At 42.9% G+C, this 14,485-nt stretch overlaps 1 protein-coding gene across 6 annotated transcripts in view; it reads right to left on the reverse strand.

The window, feature by feature from the left end:
* The window catches only part of slc12a5a (solute carrier family 12 member 5a), a 138,216-nt gene extending 125,582 nt beyond the window's left edge, over window positions 1-12,634 (reverse strand). For 2 of the 6 annotated variants that reach the window (XM_086086705.1, XM_086086703.1), the window contains exon 1: window positions 12,171-12,629. In XM_086086705.1, the coding sequence (XP_085942831.1) occupies window positions 12,171-12,375 (205 nt within the window). In that variant the 5' untranslated portion in view covers window positions 12,376-12,629. Of the gene's footprint in view, window positions 1-12,170 lie in introns of all 6 variants that reach the window. The other 4 variants (XM_086086701.1, XM_086086700.1, XM_086086702.1 and 1 more) reach the window with 4 other exon arrangements.
* Between the last annotated feature and the right edge of the window lie 1,851 nt (window positions 12,635-14,485).

The raw sequence follows: 14,485 nt of genomic DNA on the forward strand, positions 1-14,485 counted from the left end.
TGTAGAACAGCGCCAAGGACTCTGCAGTATTTTGTCACCTAGCCGAGTGCCAAACAAGACATTTTTTGCGAGAGCGGAAGTTCAGTCCGGGAACATAATGTGTCAAATGCCATCGCGGCAATGTGGCTAATCCGTGCAAACACTTGACAGGTTCTTTGAAAATCACACGGAAGGACTGACGCTGACCTTTCGTGGTCGAACGCAGCGATGTTGCCATGTCAAGTGCCAAGGTAATGCATGCAGATCTCAACACAAACACACAAGTAGCACACAACTGCCTATCGGCACAAACTCACATGACATAGTTGTGTTCACTGATGCGCTCGCGCGCGCACACACACACATCATCGACCACCGCCCAATCATGCAATCCCTGTCATTAATAAAGTAAGCCCGTGCCTGGAGAGGAGTTCAAGCATGAAAGACAAAGCGTTACGTAACGCATGCATGGAATTCTAAATCGGCTTTAGCTTTTCACGAGTGGGAATCTTGGCTTTAAATAGCTGCAATTATAATGAGCACCACTTCACACTGGGTTTGCCCCATTGTGGGTAAGGGGGGGGGGGCGTTCAGGTCAATGTACAGCTAGCAAAATACAACAGGTAAATAGATAAATATCTCTATAACGATTCCATTCTATAGACAGCATATTGCAGACATTATGTCACTATCACATTTAATAGGTTACAGTAAGGGTTAACTGCAGATCAATGTGATAGATGTGAAAAAAGAGAATGGCAACATGCAAGGTTTGCAACTCCAAGAGACACACAAATTTGCAGCATCTAACTTCATCCATCACTATAAACCCACTAAGGCGGGTAAGCTACATTAACGTCACAGTTTGGCTAAAAGATAGCTAGTCAAACGTTAACTGAGCTTAAGGTGCATTTAATTAAGAAGACAAAGCGAGGGACAATGCAAAGACTTGTTTGGGACCCGTAAAACATGGAATTGAGAATGTGCTAGCAGAGCTAACTAAAGCAACTCGGGTACTGAGTGCAATGTGGCTAAAGTGCGGATATATGTTATATGACTGTGGGAGATGTACTACAGTAAAACGCAATTAAAGACTTGCTTAACCCAAAATCACTTCATTCCACTTGAAGCTTGATTTTTGTCACAGTTAACTAAGTTGGGACGGGCTTGCAACGTGAAGGCTTACGCTAGGTTAAGACCAAACAATAATTATCGCATCGACCCTACATTCTCGACACCGATTGGCTGTCGGCAAATTGGCCGAAGAGGCACAACTTTTACTTCAAATGCTTCATCCGTGCCGCCCCGGCACGCGCTCACACGTGGATGCGCAAAAAACTGCATTGGCTATAGAAAACACACTTCTAGAAATACTCAGCTCGCGATCAGTTTGACGGCAGTATAGACTGATGACTTCATCACCTAAGGATCTGCTTTCAGGATGCAAAATATCTCACTTTGATTGGCTCTATGTAAAAAAAAAAAAAAGTGTCAGTTGGGAAATTGTGGATGGAAACAAACCTGTAGTTTTGTCACTACAACAGAAACATAAACAACCCGGAATGATGTACGTCCGTTTGACTCTTTTGAAAGGGCTCCATTTTTAAACCTGACTCCGTTTGCAGACGTGCCATTAGTGAGAATTTGATGCACTGTACTTCTGCCGGCTTCTCATGTAGATATTAAACTTTGGCTCCAACACAAAAGGCACTTAGAGAGCGATGGCGGATAAATCCGAGGACTTTCATCATCCCTGACAAAGTCGGGAATGTAAAGATTAAAAGGGCAGACGGGACTGAGGCGATTTAAATGAGAACTCGGCGGCCACACGCAAATCATTACGCGATGGTATGTGTAATATTTGACAGCTTCAATTGCTTAACAGCTGGACCATAGAACATGATGGACATAAATTGCTTTTAAATGAGTAAATACAGTCAGAAAGATACAGTAGATGTTGACAGTGGACTCCCGTCCAGATCCTGAACAAGGCACCGTTCTATACAGATGCACACCCCGTGTGTTATTAGATTTTTAACATTTACATTGTTAGTGGAAGTTAGGACAGTCTTTGCCACGCATTAATTTGTGCGATAGATAGATGACATTTCCGAATGAACAATACTGAGCTCTTAAAAAAATTTAAAAAAAATAAAAAAATAAAAAATAAAAAAAATAAAAAAATTTGTGCGATAGTGTTCGGTCCCTGTACTGTTAAAGCATCCGGACCTTTTTAATTGAGGAGTCGTGCACTATGCAAAATAGTGTGGCACCATACTGCAGCATCAGCAGGTGTTTGTGACCTCCTTTTGTCTTACTACACCCCGTTGCTTTTTGATCTCAGGCAAAATTAGGACAAGAGGCCCAATAGGAACACCGTGTGATCCTGAAATCTGCATGCGGTCCAGTTGAGAAAAAACAGGACCTCATCATCAAACATGTTCAATCAATGCCGACTCGCGGCATGGACGAGACTCTTTTTGAGGTACGACGGACATCTGCGTATGTAGAAATCTAGGACACCTGACTCCAAAAAGAAGCAGGCTGCAGAATGGAGCGAGGGGCAAGGGATTGCGTCTCCGTGCCTTTTTATACCCCTTTCCGAATTCAGCGCAGCTTTACGTGAAATGGAAATGGTCGCGCCGGCCGTTGGGCTCATTCTCACGGCTTTGTCTCTGGCTCCCGATAAGCCTCGAGAGGGAACAAGAGAGCGAGAGAGAGAGAGAGAGAGACGAGAAAAATTGGGGTCTAAAATAAGCGTCCGAGAGAGCGTTTGCCTGCGAGCTTGAGGGAGAGAGAGAGAGAGAGAGAGAGCGAGAGAAAGTGATACCGAGGGAGAAGGGGAGACCTCGTTCGGCGAGGCTGTTGTGTCTTCCAACGTGGCGATGGAGCCACTGCAATGCACCAAAACCAAGGGGAGCGAGGTTGAAAGGAGTGAGGGGGTGGGTACGAGAGACGGCAAGGAACGCTAAGAGACGAAAGACCGGGTAAAATACAGAGAAAATGGGGGGGGGGGGGGGGTGGACACTTGTACCAAGAGAAAGAAAGGGATCATGCAGGGGAGGCAAACACAGGGTGCGATGGCGTGCGTGCGTGCGTGCGTGCAGCTGCCATCAATCTACACGCTGATGTTTGGGCTGGCGGAGGGGAGGGAGAAAGCGGCTCGGAATCAACATGTCGCTATCTCACTTGTAAGTCAGTAAGTTCTGTGCATTTTATGCCGATAGATACGGATTTTTTTTTTTTTAGCCAGATGCCGATTCCTACATTTGTCAGAATAAAATTAAGAAAACCGATTAATCAGATAATTAATTAGGAAATATACAGTATATCATGAATAAATAACTTTAGGTCCAACAAAAGATATGAATTACAAACAGAACAGAGTTTGCCAGAGTTGTCACGTCCGCAGTTTACCCGGCCAACGAATAAATGACTGCAAAGACGGACAAGAGGCCGGTTGGAGGCTCTCCTTCAAGCGCTCATTGTCAACGGCGGTGCCTCCAATTTTGGTCGGTGAGAGATAAAGAGAAAGGTCAAGCAGACCTGAGAGGGGAAAAAGGGGGAGACAGCTGAGCGGCACACAAAGGTGGCAGATGAATAGCCTGTCATGGCTCAATAGAGGCTCAGAACATCTGTCGCGAGGCTCCCTAAACGTCCGGTGGCTAAAAGGCCAAAGTAATGAACTTGTACTAGGCATCACAATGACTTTAATGCAGTGATTCCCAACCACTGCCGGTGAAAGATGATCAGGTGTGCCGCAAGAAATAACCCAATTCATAAAGGCTGAAATCTAACAATCGAGAAACCAGTCCTGGGAGCAGTGAAGCCAAGAAATGAAGAGAATAGACTGCTAGGAATAAATTATTAAAATTTCATGGAACAAATATTTGAATTTTTGAACAATTCCCGGTGGGTTCCACCCCAAGTCCAGCATCCTAAGGCTGTACACAAAGCGTAACGAGGGTGGCTGTGGACTACGGAGCGTCACAGGCACAAACCAGGAGGAAACAACAGGCCTCCAAAATCAAGAAGATGGCCCCCAGGGACGACCTGCTTAGGGTATGCCTCAAGCAAACAGAAGCCCAATAAGGAGAAGGAGCCAGATGGGCTTTCATGGCAAGACAAGCCCCTGCATGGCATGCACCACTGACAAATTGAGGACGTCAAAGACAGTACGGAGGCACTAATCATGGTAGTACAAGAAAAGGCCCCAGACACAAGATCAATCCAGGCCGGGGTCTGCCACATTAGACAGGATGCAGGCTGTGCAAAAAAAGCCCCAGGGACAGTGCAGCATTTCACAGCAGGGTGTAAGATACTGGCAAGCAAGGCATAAATGGAGCTGCACAACCACGTAGCAGGATTAGTATACCAAAATATGGAGTCTCAGAAACAAGTTGGTTGAGAACATCAAGGCCAAGATTCTGTGGGACTTCTAGATCCAGACTGACAAACGGGTGATTGGCCAACCAGTCTGACAAAGTGGCGGTGTATAAACATCAGAAGAAAGCAGTCATGACAGATGTAACAAACCCGAATGACAGCAACAAGCAAAAAAAAAAAGGAACAAGGAAAGCTGGAGAAATACCAAGATGGAAGAACTCGAGAAAATGCGGAGGTTAAAGGGAAGAGTGGTCCCAGTAGGGATTGGGCCACTGAGAGCACTAACCCCCAAACTGGGTGAATGGCTCCAGCAGATACCAGGAGCAACTTCCAACAACAACTAAGATCCCGCGCAGAACCCTGAAGCTCCCAGGCCTCCGGTAAAGGACCGAGCTTGAAGGAGAAACCACCCGGGTGGGCGAGGAAACATATCTCAGTACATCCGGTGTCCATGACTCGTATCTTCTAGATCAAAACCAATTTTCCGATTCTAATCGATTCTTGCTACGCACCTAAAATTCAGGTATGCAAGTCAACGCTTCCGACCGGCAGACAAGGCCACCCCTTTTTAACAGCCTTTGATTTCCAATGCTGACCTTCCTTCTAGAGTTCACGGTGTGCGTTTTAAAGGTTCAGGACTGGCGACAGGACAAGCCTCGGCGTCCCTCAAGTAAGTGGACGCACTGACCCGTGACGGATGGTGAGGGGCTTGCAAGATGGAGGACGTGTTCCCGCTACCTCCTCCCCGGCCTTGTTAGCGTGTCTGAGGCCCGGCCTTGCGGCTCGCCACCGCCGCAAGAAGAGGATTTTGTCCACTTTCTGTCAATTTTCTCCTGAGCCACAAAGCACATACACAAACATGCATGCAAACATACTACGTGCATACGCACACCTCCCCCATAAACCCCCAGCATGCACTGTTACGTAACACACACACGAGGATTTCTGGATTTACTCCCCCTCTTCGACTGCGAGCCTTTCCCATTATTCCTCTCGCTGTCTCTTTTACACACACGCACGCACACGCCGTTCGCTCAGCCATATGCTTAGCACGCACCTTCCATCACACACACACAATGCAGACGGTTGTGTAATTTACTGGTCTTCTGATCTCTCTCTCTCTCTCTCTCTCTCTCTCTCTCTCTCTCTCTCTCTCTCTCTCTCTCTCTCTCTCTCTCTCTCTCTCTCTCTCTCTCTCTCTCTCTCTCTCTCTCTCTCACACTGGGTTTTTTTCACGACACGATTCTGACAGCAGTTGCCTGCAGCAGCCTGGGATCGGAGTGAGGAGCACAAGCGCCTCCTGTTGTCTTTTTTTAAAAATGCACTTGCAATTACACTGGATGAATCGTATTTGTGTCTTCAAAAGTCTGTTGTACATTTATGCTATATAGTTGATTTGCCAAGGATTTTAATGCATTCTTTACTGTCTTGCCATCACATTTTGAAATGTGGACCCTAGTCACACCACCTGCTGTTTAATCAATATCGAAAAAAAAATTATTCTATGCTGGGTATTATCCACTGCAGTTTCAGGAGGCCAAATCTGATTTTGTGCCTGTATATTAATCTGTAGTGTTTATTTTTCCCATTTGTGCTCATAAATCAAGACTAAAAATTGGCCAAACCATTCTAATCCAATTCCTATCCGAAGATAAAGATTCCATGCATTTGTTTCTCTTTACTCTGCTTTGTTGTATCTCAATTGTGCCACTTGTCAGCCCACTGAGCCAAATTATGTCTCATAAAATTGACAATAAAGTCTCACGTGACTGAACTTTTGGGACCTTCGACTTTGGATATTGTGAATTAAAGTTTTTTTTTTTTTATCCCCTTGATGCTCTTTTGCCCCTCCAATAAGACCAACACCATTAAACACACAGTACTTATTTTACACTTTTCAGATGCCGGATATAACGCAGACTGACCCTAATTCCATCAAGAGCAGAGCACTTGGCCCCTTTTGGACACATCGATGGCGCCGTGCGCTAGATATATTTGACGCCACTTCAAGGTCAAAAGCATTAGAGAGTGAGGGAGAGAGAATGGGGGGAGGAGGGCAGATGGAGGGGGGGGGGGTGCACTCGGCGGCCAGACCAGACTTGCTTGCTCACATCTCGGTGCGAATCAATGGAAACAAAATCAGGGAAGAAGAACCCTGTGCTAAAACGCCGGAATGTCATTGGCACACTGAAGAGATTTCACACACTCAATGCGATTTAAGCTAAGTGCGCACATAAGACAATCGAGACACATTTGAGCATTTTCACTCCCTTGCGATCAAATTCGGCAAGCACCCCGATTGTCGGATATCCCTGTGAGATTATCCTGAGTGATTGCCATGTGGTGTGGCGTGTGTTAAGACTGCCCACCACCAATCTCCTCTAAAAATGGTGTACACATACAGATGATTTTTAATAGGTGAGAGATACGTACCACACACGATAATGAAAAAAAAAGAAGAAAAAAAAGAAGTGTGTTCTTAACTCATTCACTCCCAGCCATTTTCACTGAAGCAACCCCCTTCGCTCTCGGCTGTTTTACTGGATTTTGACTGATTTTGCAAGGCCCACAGAATATTGTGTTTCTATTGCTATAAAAACATGGAACCTAACAAAAGAAAGATTAGAGTATCTTTTTTCATCAGGATTTTTTTTTTTATATTTGTATCTGTTTCCGTTTTGCAACAATTAGCATTAGAATATTCTTAAGTTTCATCATTATTCACAAACCTGTTGCAAACTCAAAAAGAGCTTGTTGCAACATGGCCCTGGTTGATCTCTTATACTCTGCTGCCGCCTGCTGGCCGTTTTTGTAATAACTGCCATTGCTTTAAGCGACCTCTTCAGATCAGAGGCTGCGTCAAAGCCTTCTGTATGCTCTAGTATAAATAAATAAAAACGTATAAATACGTTTTGGGGGGACCATGGCAATATTTAAAATAGAACGTTTTTATATGTTTTTTGGAAACAAATGAGTTTATCAGGGTTTGACATGAACAATAGCCCGGGACTACCACGTGGTTGTGTCGGGCCACCTGAAGTTCACTGATTGGCTAAGTTTTCTTCTTTCTTTTTTGTGTACTCTAACCATTAGTTGCAGATAGTCATTAGTAAGCTTGTCTGAATAGTGATACACATAGATTAGCTTGCCGTTCATTGAAGTGGTTAACTTAGTACGCATTAGCATCTAGCTTTGTTGCACTCCACAGATGAAAAAGCCTTTTTAGTGCTTCAAGAGTTTCACATTGGCTGCGGGTCGCTTCTGCACCTGTACCAGACATTTGGGTTTGATTTGATGTATTCTCAATAATCAGTCTTGCATATCCGTATTCATTCACATCATTTGCATCTCAGCAAACAACGCACAATGCTACAGTATTCATTCCAAAATGTCAATTTTCTGGTTTTCCTTATTTTGCTTTCTACGTCAGGTACGTCATTACGCGGGCACCTCCTTTTTAGAGCCTGAGCAGCATCCAGACTTCCAGAACATACAAAGAAACAGTAGGACTTAAGCTAACCGTTAGCTGGTAACTACTACTCGTCGTATAGTTTCATTTCACATCACAATCACGGAATCCAGTGAGCCACACATCACTGTGTCAGATTTGCGATTGAGGTTTAATATTTTGCTACTCCAGTCACTTGCAGCCCACCCAACACTTTCCTCAGGAGAATATTTTAGAGACATCCGATAAGACAGCCTGTTGCTGACTTAGATGGAAAATGCTTACATTCGGTCCAATTGCTGCATGCGTGTACCCTGCTTTACTGCCTTTGCAAGAACACGTGTGAGATTGTCCTGATGGGAGAAGTGTTGTGTCGCCACAGCAACCCGCAAAGTTGAAAATGAGATGCAGCGCCGTCATCAAGTGAAAGCAAAGGGGGGGGGAGAAAAAGAAGGAAAGTCCTTTAAATAAAGCGCTCCCTCATCTCTCGAGAGAAACCGAGATGAAGAGATTTGTTTCTAACTTGCTAAGGACCAGCACAGCCTTGTGGTTCTACCCAGAGCCGTGATGGATGATTGGCATGCGGGGAGTGGGGGGAAAAAACGGAGGTCTTGAAGAAGCATAAATTATTGTGCTGTTAATTCAGCAGCACTGGAGAGACCATGAAGTCTTGTAGCTTTAGGGTTTCCTTAAGCAGACCATTAACACTGCAATGTAGCCTCCATTCTTAACATCCATTTTCGGATGTGGATACAGGGACCACACTAATGCATTATTTATACGATTAAAACTTTCAAATTCAATGAATTGATGGAGTGCAACCGCCCTGAAATAATGTATAAAGCCCATCATGAAATTTTACCAGTCAGTATACAAACATAGAATAAAACAAAAAGGACGATGTATTTCAACTCAAGGTGTCAGTTTGTGGAACAATCTGGATTGTAAAAACAAAATAATTTCAGTCTATCAGTATTTTTTTTTTAAATGTATAAAAGCACAATTACTGGAAAATAATAAGGACATGCTGTTGAATTATTTTATAGAATTGTTACATTGAAAGTGTCTTGACCGCTCGCTGTCATTCATTTTGTGTTATTTTTTTCTGCTGATTTGGGGCGGATACAACAAGTTTTCTTCCTATCCCCTTTAATTTTTTTTTTTTTTAAAGAGTGAAATAAATTTGAATTGAAACTAGCAGTTATCCTATAGACCACCTTGAAGAGAAAATCGATGATAATTAATACTAAAAAATTCCCGGCGTTTTTTTTTATGGGGCTGCTGACTGTGGCACGCCAGGAGCTGATGGCGTTACAGCAGAAAGGCATGATCTGGGATTGTAGCGACACAACAGTGTGAAGAGAATTTTTTTCCCCCAAAATAAAATCACCTGAAAGCCTTTTTTTAAGGGTAATGTTGTAAAATGAGTTTGAAATTATATTAAAGTGTTTGGGGATTATGCGAGTGTCAATTTCTTGTGTTTTCTACTCTTCTCAGCAAGTGTTTTTTTTTTTTTTGTTTGTTACGTTTTTCCTTTAGTTTCATTTATTATGCAACAGTTTGCAATGTGGCTTAAGTTGCTCGAGTGCTTTCTCATTGGCACAAAATGAAAGTCCGCTGCTTCAATACTTTCCTCACAGGGAAATTGAAGGAGGAAAAATCAAGAGCTGCGTTAATGGGAATCCGCCCGCCTAATCTTAAATGTCATTAAATGTAAAAGCCTCCTTCTGAAACGCATTGATTCATTTGCAGAGAGGCGCCCGCTTGCACTTGACTGCATGGGAATGGCTGCTCATTTTGTATGCTAATCTCTGCCAACGTTGATGGGAATTTGGGGGAGCCTTTCAACTCCTTAATGTATTACGGCTGCGCGTTCGGCTGCGGCAGAGCGGAGACGCAGAGCAAGAAAACGACGTTGTTTACTGCAAAGCCGAATAATGGCTCGCTGCGATCAATACGATATGCATCACATCGTAAGGTAGCGGGCTACTGAGATCTTCCATTAGTAAGCGTACATTCACCACGGCCACAAACGAGCCAATACAAGAGCTGCGTTTAAACAAGACATACGGCATTATGGGAAACTTATTAAGTGTGAAATTAAACATCGAGGGTACATGACTTTAGTCAAGGTAAGCAGAGCTGTATTGACTTTGGTTGGATGCAAAGAGTAGTGTTGGCCAACAACGTCTGGTAAGAGGCACTTCGATTGCTTGCAGGGTTTTTCCTAGCTCAAAATGATGGGTGAGTAGCGATACCAGGTATCGGTAACGGTGCCAATACTAGTCTTGTTTTAAGGTATCGGTACCCGCGGCGGTGGCCTATACCATTATCGGCCGCCCTTCTGCAGCCATTTTACGATCAAGGACTAGAAATGCGAAATTATATGAATACAAAGTTGCCTCTTTTTTTTTTTTACTACAATCATTAAAAAGTCATCCACTACTACATATTAGATTGTAAATCTAGTTCAGTGTAAAAAAAAAAAACTATTATGTTTATTGTATATACAGTGTTTTTATGATATTGACGATGGTTGGAGCGCGCCACCTCTGCCTCACAACCAGGAAATGGGTGTGTGCAACAGTTGTTCTATGATCTTTTTCTTCTTTGGTACATTAAAGATTAAAAAAAAGGAAGAAAAAAATTAGTTTCTTCTTTGATTGTTGCTTCAGGTCTTTCCGGTGAACTGCTGTTGATATATATACACACACAACACTGCAACTGCAGTTAAAATGAGTTGCTGCCGAGCTCAATCAACACAGCTGGAGGTGGCCGCCTCTGAATTTTGTACACAGGAAAAACCCTGGATTGATAAAGTTGTTGATACATGTTTGTGTTTGCACCGAGACGCACTCTGCACCAAAATTGCATCATATTTTTGAATTGTAACAATAATAATAATATAATGGTACCATGACTTACAAATGACCCAACAAAATGCCATAGACAGGCTAATGAATCGATCCGTGTTGTGGCGTTTCGGTGACAGACGCAAGAATTTGAACTCAAATGGTGAAGCTACACAGTAATAAATTATTTATCCTCTGCAAAAAAAAAATTACTAATAACAATGCAACTTAATAAATGAATAGAGTGTCAATAAGTCCCTCGTGGCTGAAGTCAGAGGGCAGCCATCTTACGTTGCCACTTTTACTGACAGCTTCTGTTACGTTTCTTCTGAAAACACGGTGCATTTTTTTTAACGCTGGGATCCCTCTATGGAGTTACACGAGCTTCAAACTTCACCGTTTGCATCGTTCAAAGTATATTATCTCAATATTGTGAACTGTGACTCACGGAGGTAAGGTTTTCATTTTGCAGTGATTTTTTTTTTTCATGATGGGCTTTACTTTCACTTGATTGTTGATGGCTCTGACAACACGAACGATGCAGACGAATCTTCGAGAAGTACCCGGAGATTTACATTATAAGAGAAAATTAAAAGTATGTTCCTGAGCAATGAAATATACATGTAGTGCTTCTCCCAGAGTTTTTGGTACAACTATGTAATACACTGTGGAATTTTTGCCGTAGAGGCAGAAAATAACGTGAAAACGTAATCAAGTTAGGCGGCCTTAGTGAATGGCAATGTAAGATGGCCGCCAGGAGCTTCACTTCTCCCAACAACGAGTAAGCGGCATTGACAGTCCATATGCAGGTCTGTGAATAAATCACTCTAGTTGTGAAACTCTTCTTTGTTTGTTACTGGTGGCCTAACAAAACACACGCACACACACCAGAAAGGAGTACAAGCGGGGCCGGTATGAAATACTGATCATTCCTAGCTTACATCACAATTAAAAATGGTGGTCAACTCAGTGAAAGGAAGCTCTGCACTCATTGAAAAGCATTGGACTTTCAATCATTGTATTTTGATTTGTGAGGATTCTTTTGATTTCAAAATGTGATGCAATGTTGTTTTGACGACTATAACAATCTGCCTGGTTTGTATGCTAATCACGGGCAAATGCATTACAATACGCTGTTTGTTTTCACTGTGTAAAAGAAGCATTTGCATTGCGGAAATATCAGAAAAGCCCAGATGTTCGGAACTGTCAAATTATTTGTCAAATTGACTAATAATAATAACAATAATAATAATAAGAAGAAGAAATGTATTTGACTACATAATCTGGATTCAGTCGTTTAAACCAACACGTGTTTGTTTACTCATCATAAAACTGAAAGCAAAACATGCCAAGCAATGAACCAGTAGCAGGAGGGGAAAAATATATCATTTTTCATATAAAATATTATATATCAACATCCAGACGGTGACCTTTATCTGGCCCATTCCACATTCATGTCACACATCTGTGCTAGCATGTAGCCTGTAGCTGTGCGTGCGTCCTACCTTTCAGCGTCACCACCGTGGACGTCCACGCCTCCGTCGCCGCCACCACCGCCGCCGGTTCGGCTCCGTCGATCCCGGCCGCATCGTCCTCCGCTTCAGCTCCGCTCGGTTGCTTGTCGCCCTCGAAGATGAGGTTCACTTCCCCCTGGATGTCCGCGGGGAGCCCGACATCGTCGCTCTTGGAGACGGTGAACCTCTGGCTCATGGCTGAGAAGGCGACGTTGGGGGGGTCGGGGAGCGGGAGGTTTATTTGTTTTTTTTGTTCGTTTTTCTTTTCGCTTCTCGCCCTGGCTGTGTTCGGACCGCTCGATGTGTGAGGGGACCCCCGGGAGAAGGTTCGGTCCTCGTCAGGTGAGAAGATGCACGGCGGACGGAGTCGTCAACCGGTGTCCGCTGGCTGTCTGGCGAGGCATCCGGGTCCTAACGCCGACTCGAGATTGACCCACAAATACACGTTGGGATGCTCTTTATTGACGTTGTGATTGCAACACACGCGAGAGCACACTATATGATGTGGTTACGCTATGTAGTGGTTGGGGGAATATTTTGGACACGTTTTGACTAACGCTCAACGTCGCCGAAGTCGGCGTTGCTATGCAACCACATCAGCCCGCCAGCGTGAAGCTCAAGGTGTTGAGACACAACATTAGGGACACTTTACCATGGAAAACAAGGTAGGTGCTGAACCGGGAATTGTGTCGAATTGCTTAAAATATTTAAATGGCTGACATATTTGTGTGTTTGTCTTTTTCTACCTGATTTCCCCCCTCTTTTTTCGTTTTCACATTTACAAATATACAGTACTTCAATGAAACTCCAATAACCTCATTCGTATTGCACACACGGTACGCCAGGGGGCGCCCTTTATCCACACTTCGCATTTGCCAGACGCGCTGACGTCACAGGAGTCTGGAGGAATGTTGACGTTACAAATAAGGATGGTTTAAGAAAGACAGGTGAGCTTTTGCTCTGGCTCAACTGAAATTATGGTTCACTTATTTTGGCAATGTCTAGATGTGTACATTTATGGGACCTACTCCATCCTTTTTTTGTTTCCATGACCAAACTCAAACTTTATATTTCTTCTATCAGACATTGTATGGGGAAAAACAATATTAAATATTTCTGCTTGTGTGAAGTATAATATATTTGTATAATTATATTTGGGATGTATATATAATGTGTACCCCCTAACGTTATATTCAGTGTTCATAAATGTAAAATGTTATTAATTAATTTATTGTAGTAATTGTTTCTTGTAACTTATGTTTGTTAAATAAAGTTGGGGCGGGGGGGAGTTACAGTAAAGATGGTGGTTAGGTTGCAATTAAAATAACTATACATGGTGTATAGTATATTGTATAATGAATTATTTTGTATTTTAATGAAATACAATGGAGTAAAATATGCTTTGCTTTATGACTTTGCATTTTGTTTTATTGTTTTCATTGCAATTTATTTAGTACAGTATTTTATTGTATTACTATTTTTATGCTGCTAGCTATTTGTTACATCTCTACTGTGTTGTATTGTATTTTAATTCTGAATAGAAATTTAATTAAAAAAAATAATTTCATTGGGGGTTCTTGCTTGGTTGTATTTGTTCTGTGTGTTGTTGTTTTTTAAATATCGTGCACAAATCTTAGCTCGTTTGTTCACTTCCGTCGTTTCCTTGAATGAGGATGGAAGTGTTTTGCTTTCAACAATCCACTGGATGGCGCTAAAAGCTTCCTAACAAGGACTGAGGTACAGTACCAGTACAGCAGGGTTCCCCCAAGTCCGGTCCTCGAGAGCACCTATCCAGCCTGTTTTACTTAAAGTTATCTCCCTCCTCCAACACACCTGAATCAAATGATCAGGATGGTTACCAAGCTTTCTACACTACTTAAGAGCAGATCATTTGATTCAGGTGGGTTGGAGGAGGGAAACATGGAAACCACAGGATGGATAGGGCCTCTGGACCAGACTTGGAGACCCCTGCAGTACAGTTCATTAACACAATTTTATCTTTCGGCCAAAACTTAACCTACAGTTTTATTATGATGACACTATACTGTTAAATGAACACCGTTTACTGTCACATTTGATTGTACAGGTGGACTTACAACAAAATGTCCAGCGTGCACGTGTGATCTAACTTGTTTTTCTCAAGCATTTACGTTAAACTGCACAACTTCCCCTTTCATCTTTCGGGACAAAACACACACACTCGCACACATTTTGGCAAACGCGTGCGTACAAAAGCAACACATGACACTTTGTTTTGAGTTCATCTCTACACACATTTCAGGTGAATGACACTTGGCTTGACGCCA

Source organism: Leptonotus elevatus, chromosome 10 (genome assembly GCF_054856555.1).
Source record: "Leptonotus elevatus isolate MCC_2025b chromosome 10, RoL_Lele_1.0, whole genome shotgun sequence".
NCBI lineage: Eukaryota > Metazoa > Chordata > Actinopteri > Syngnathiformes > Syngnathidae > Leptonotus > Leptonotus elevatus.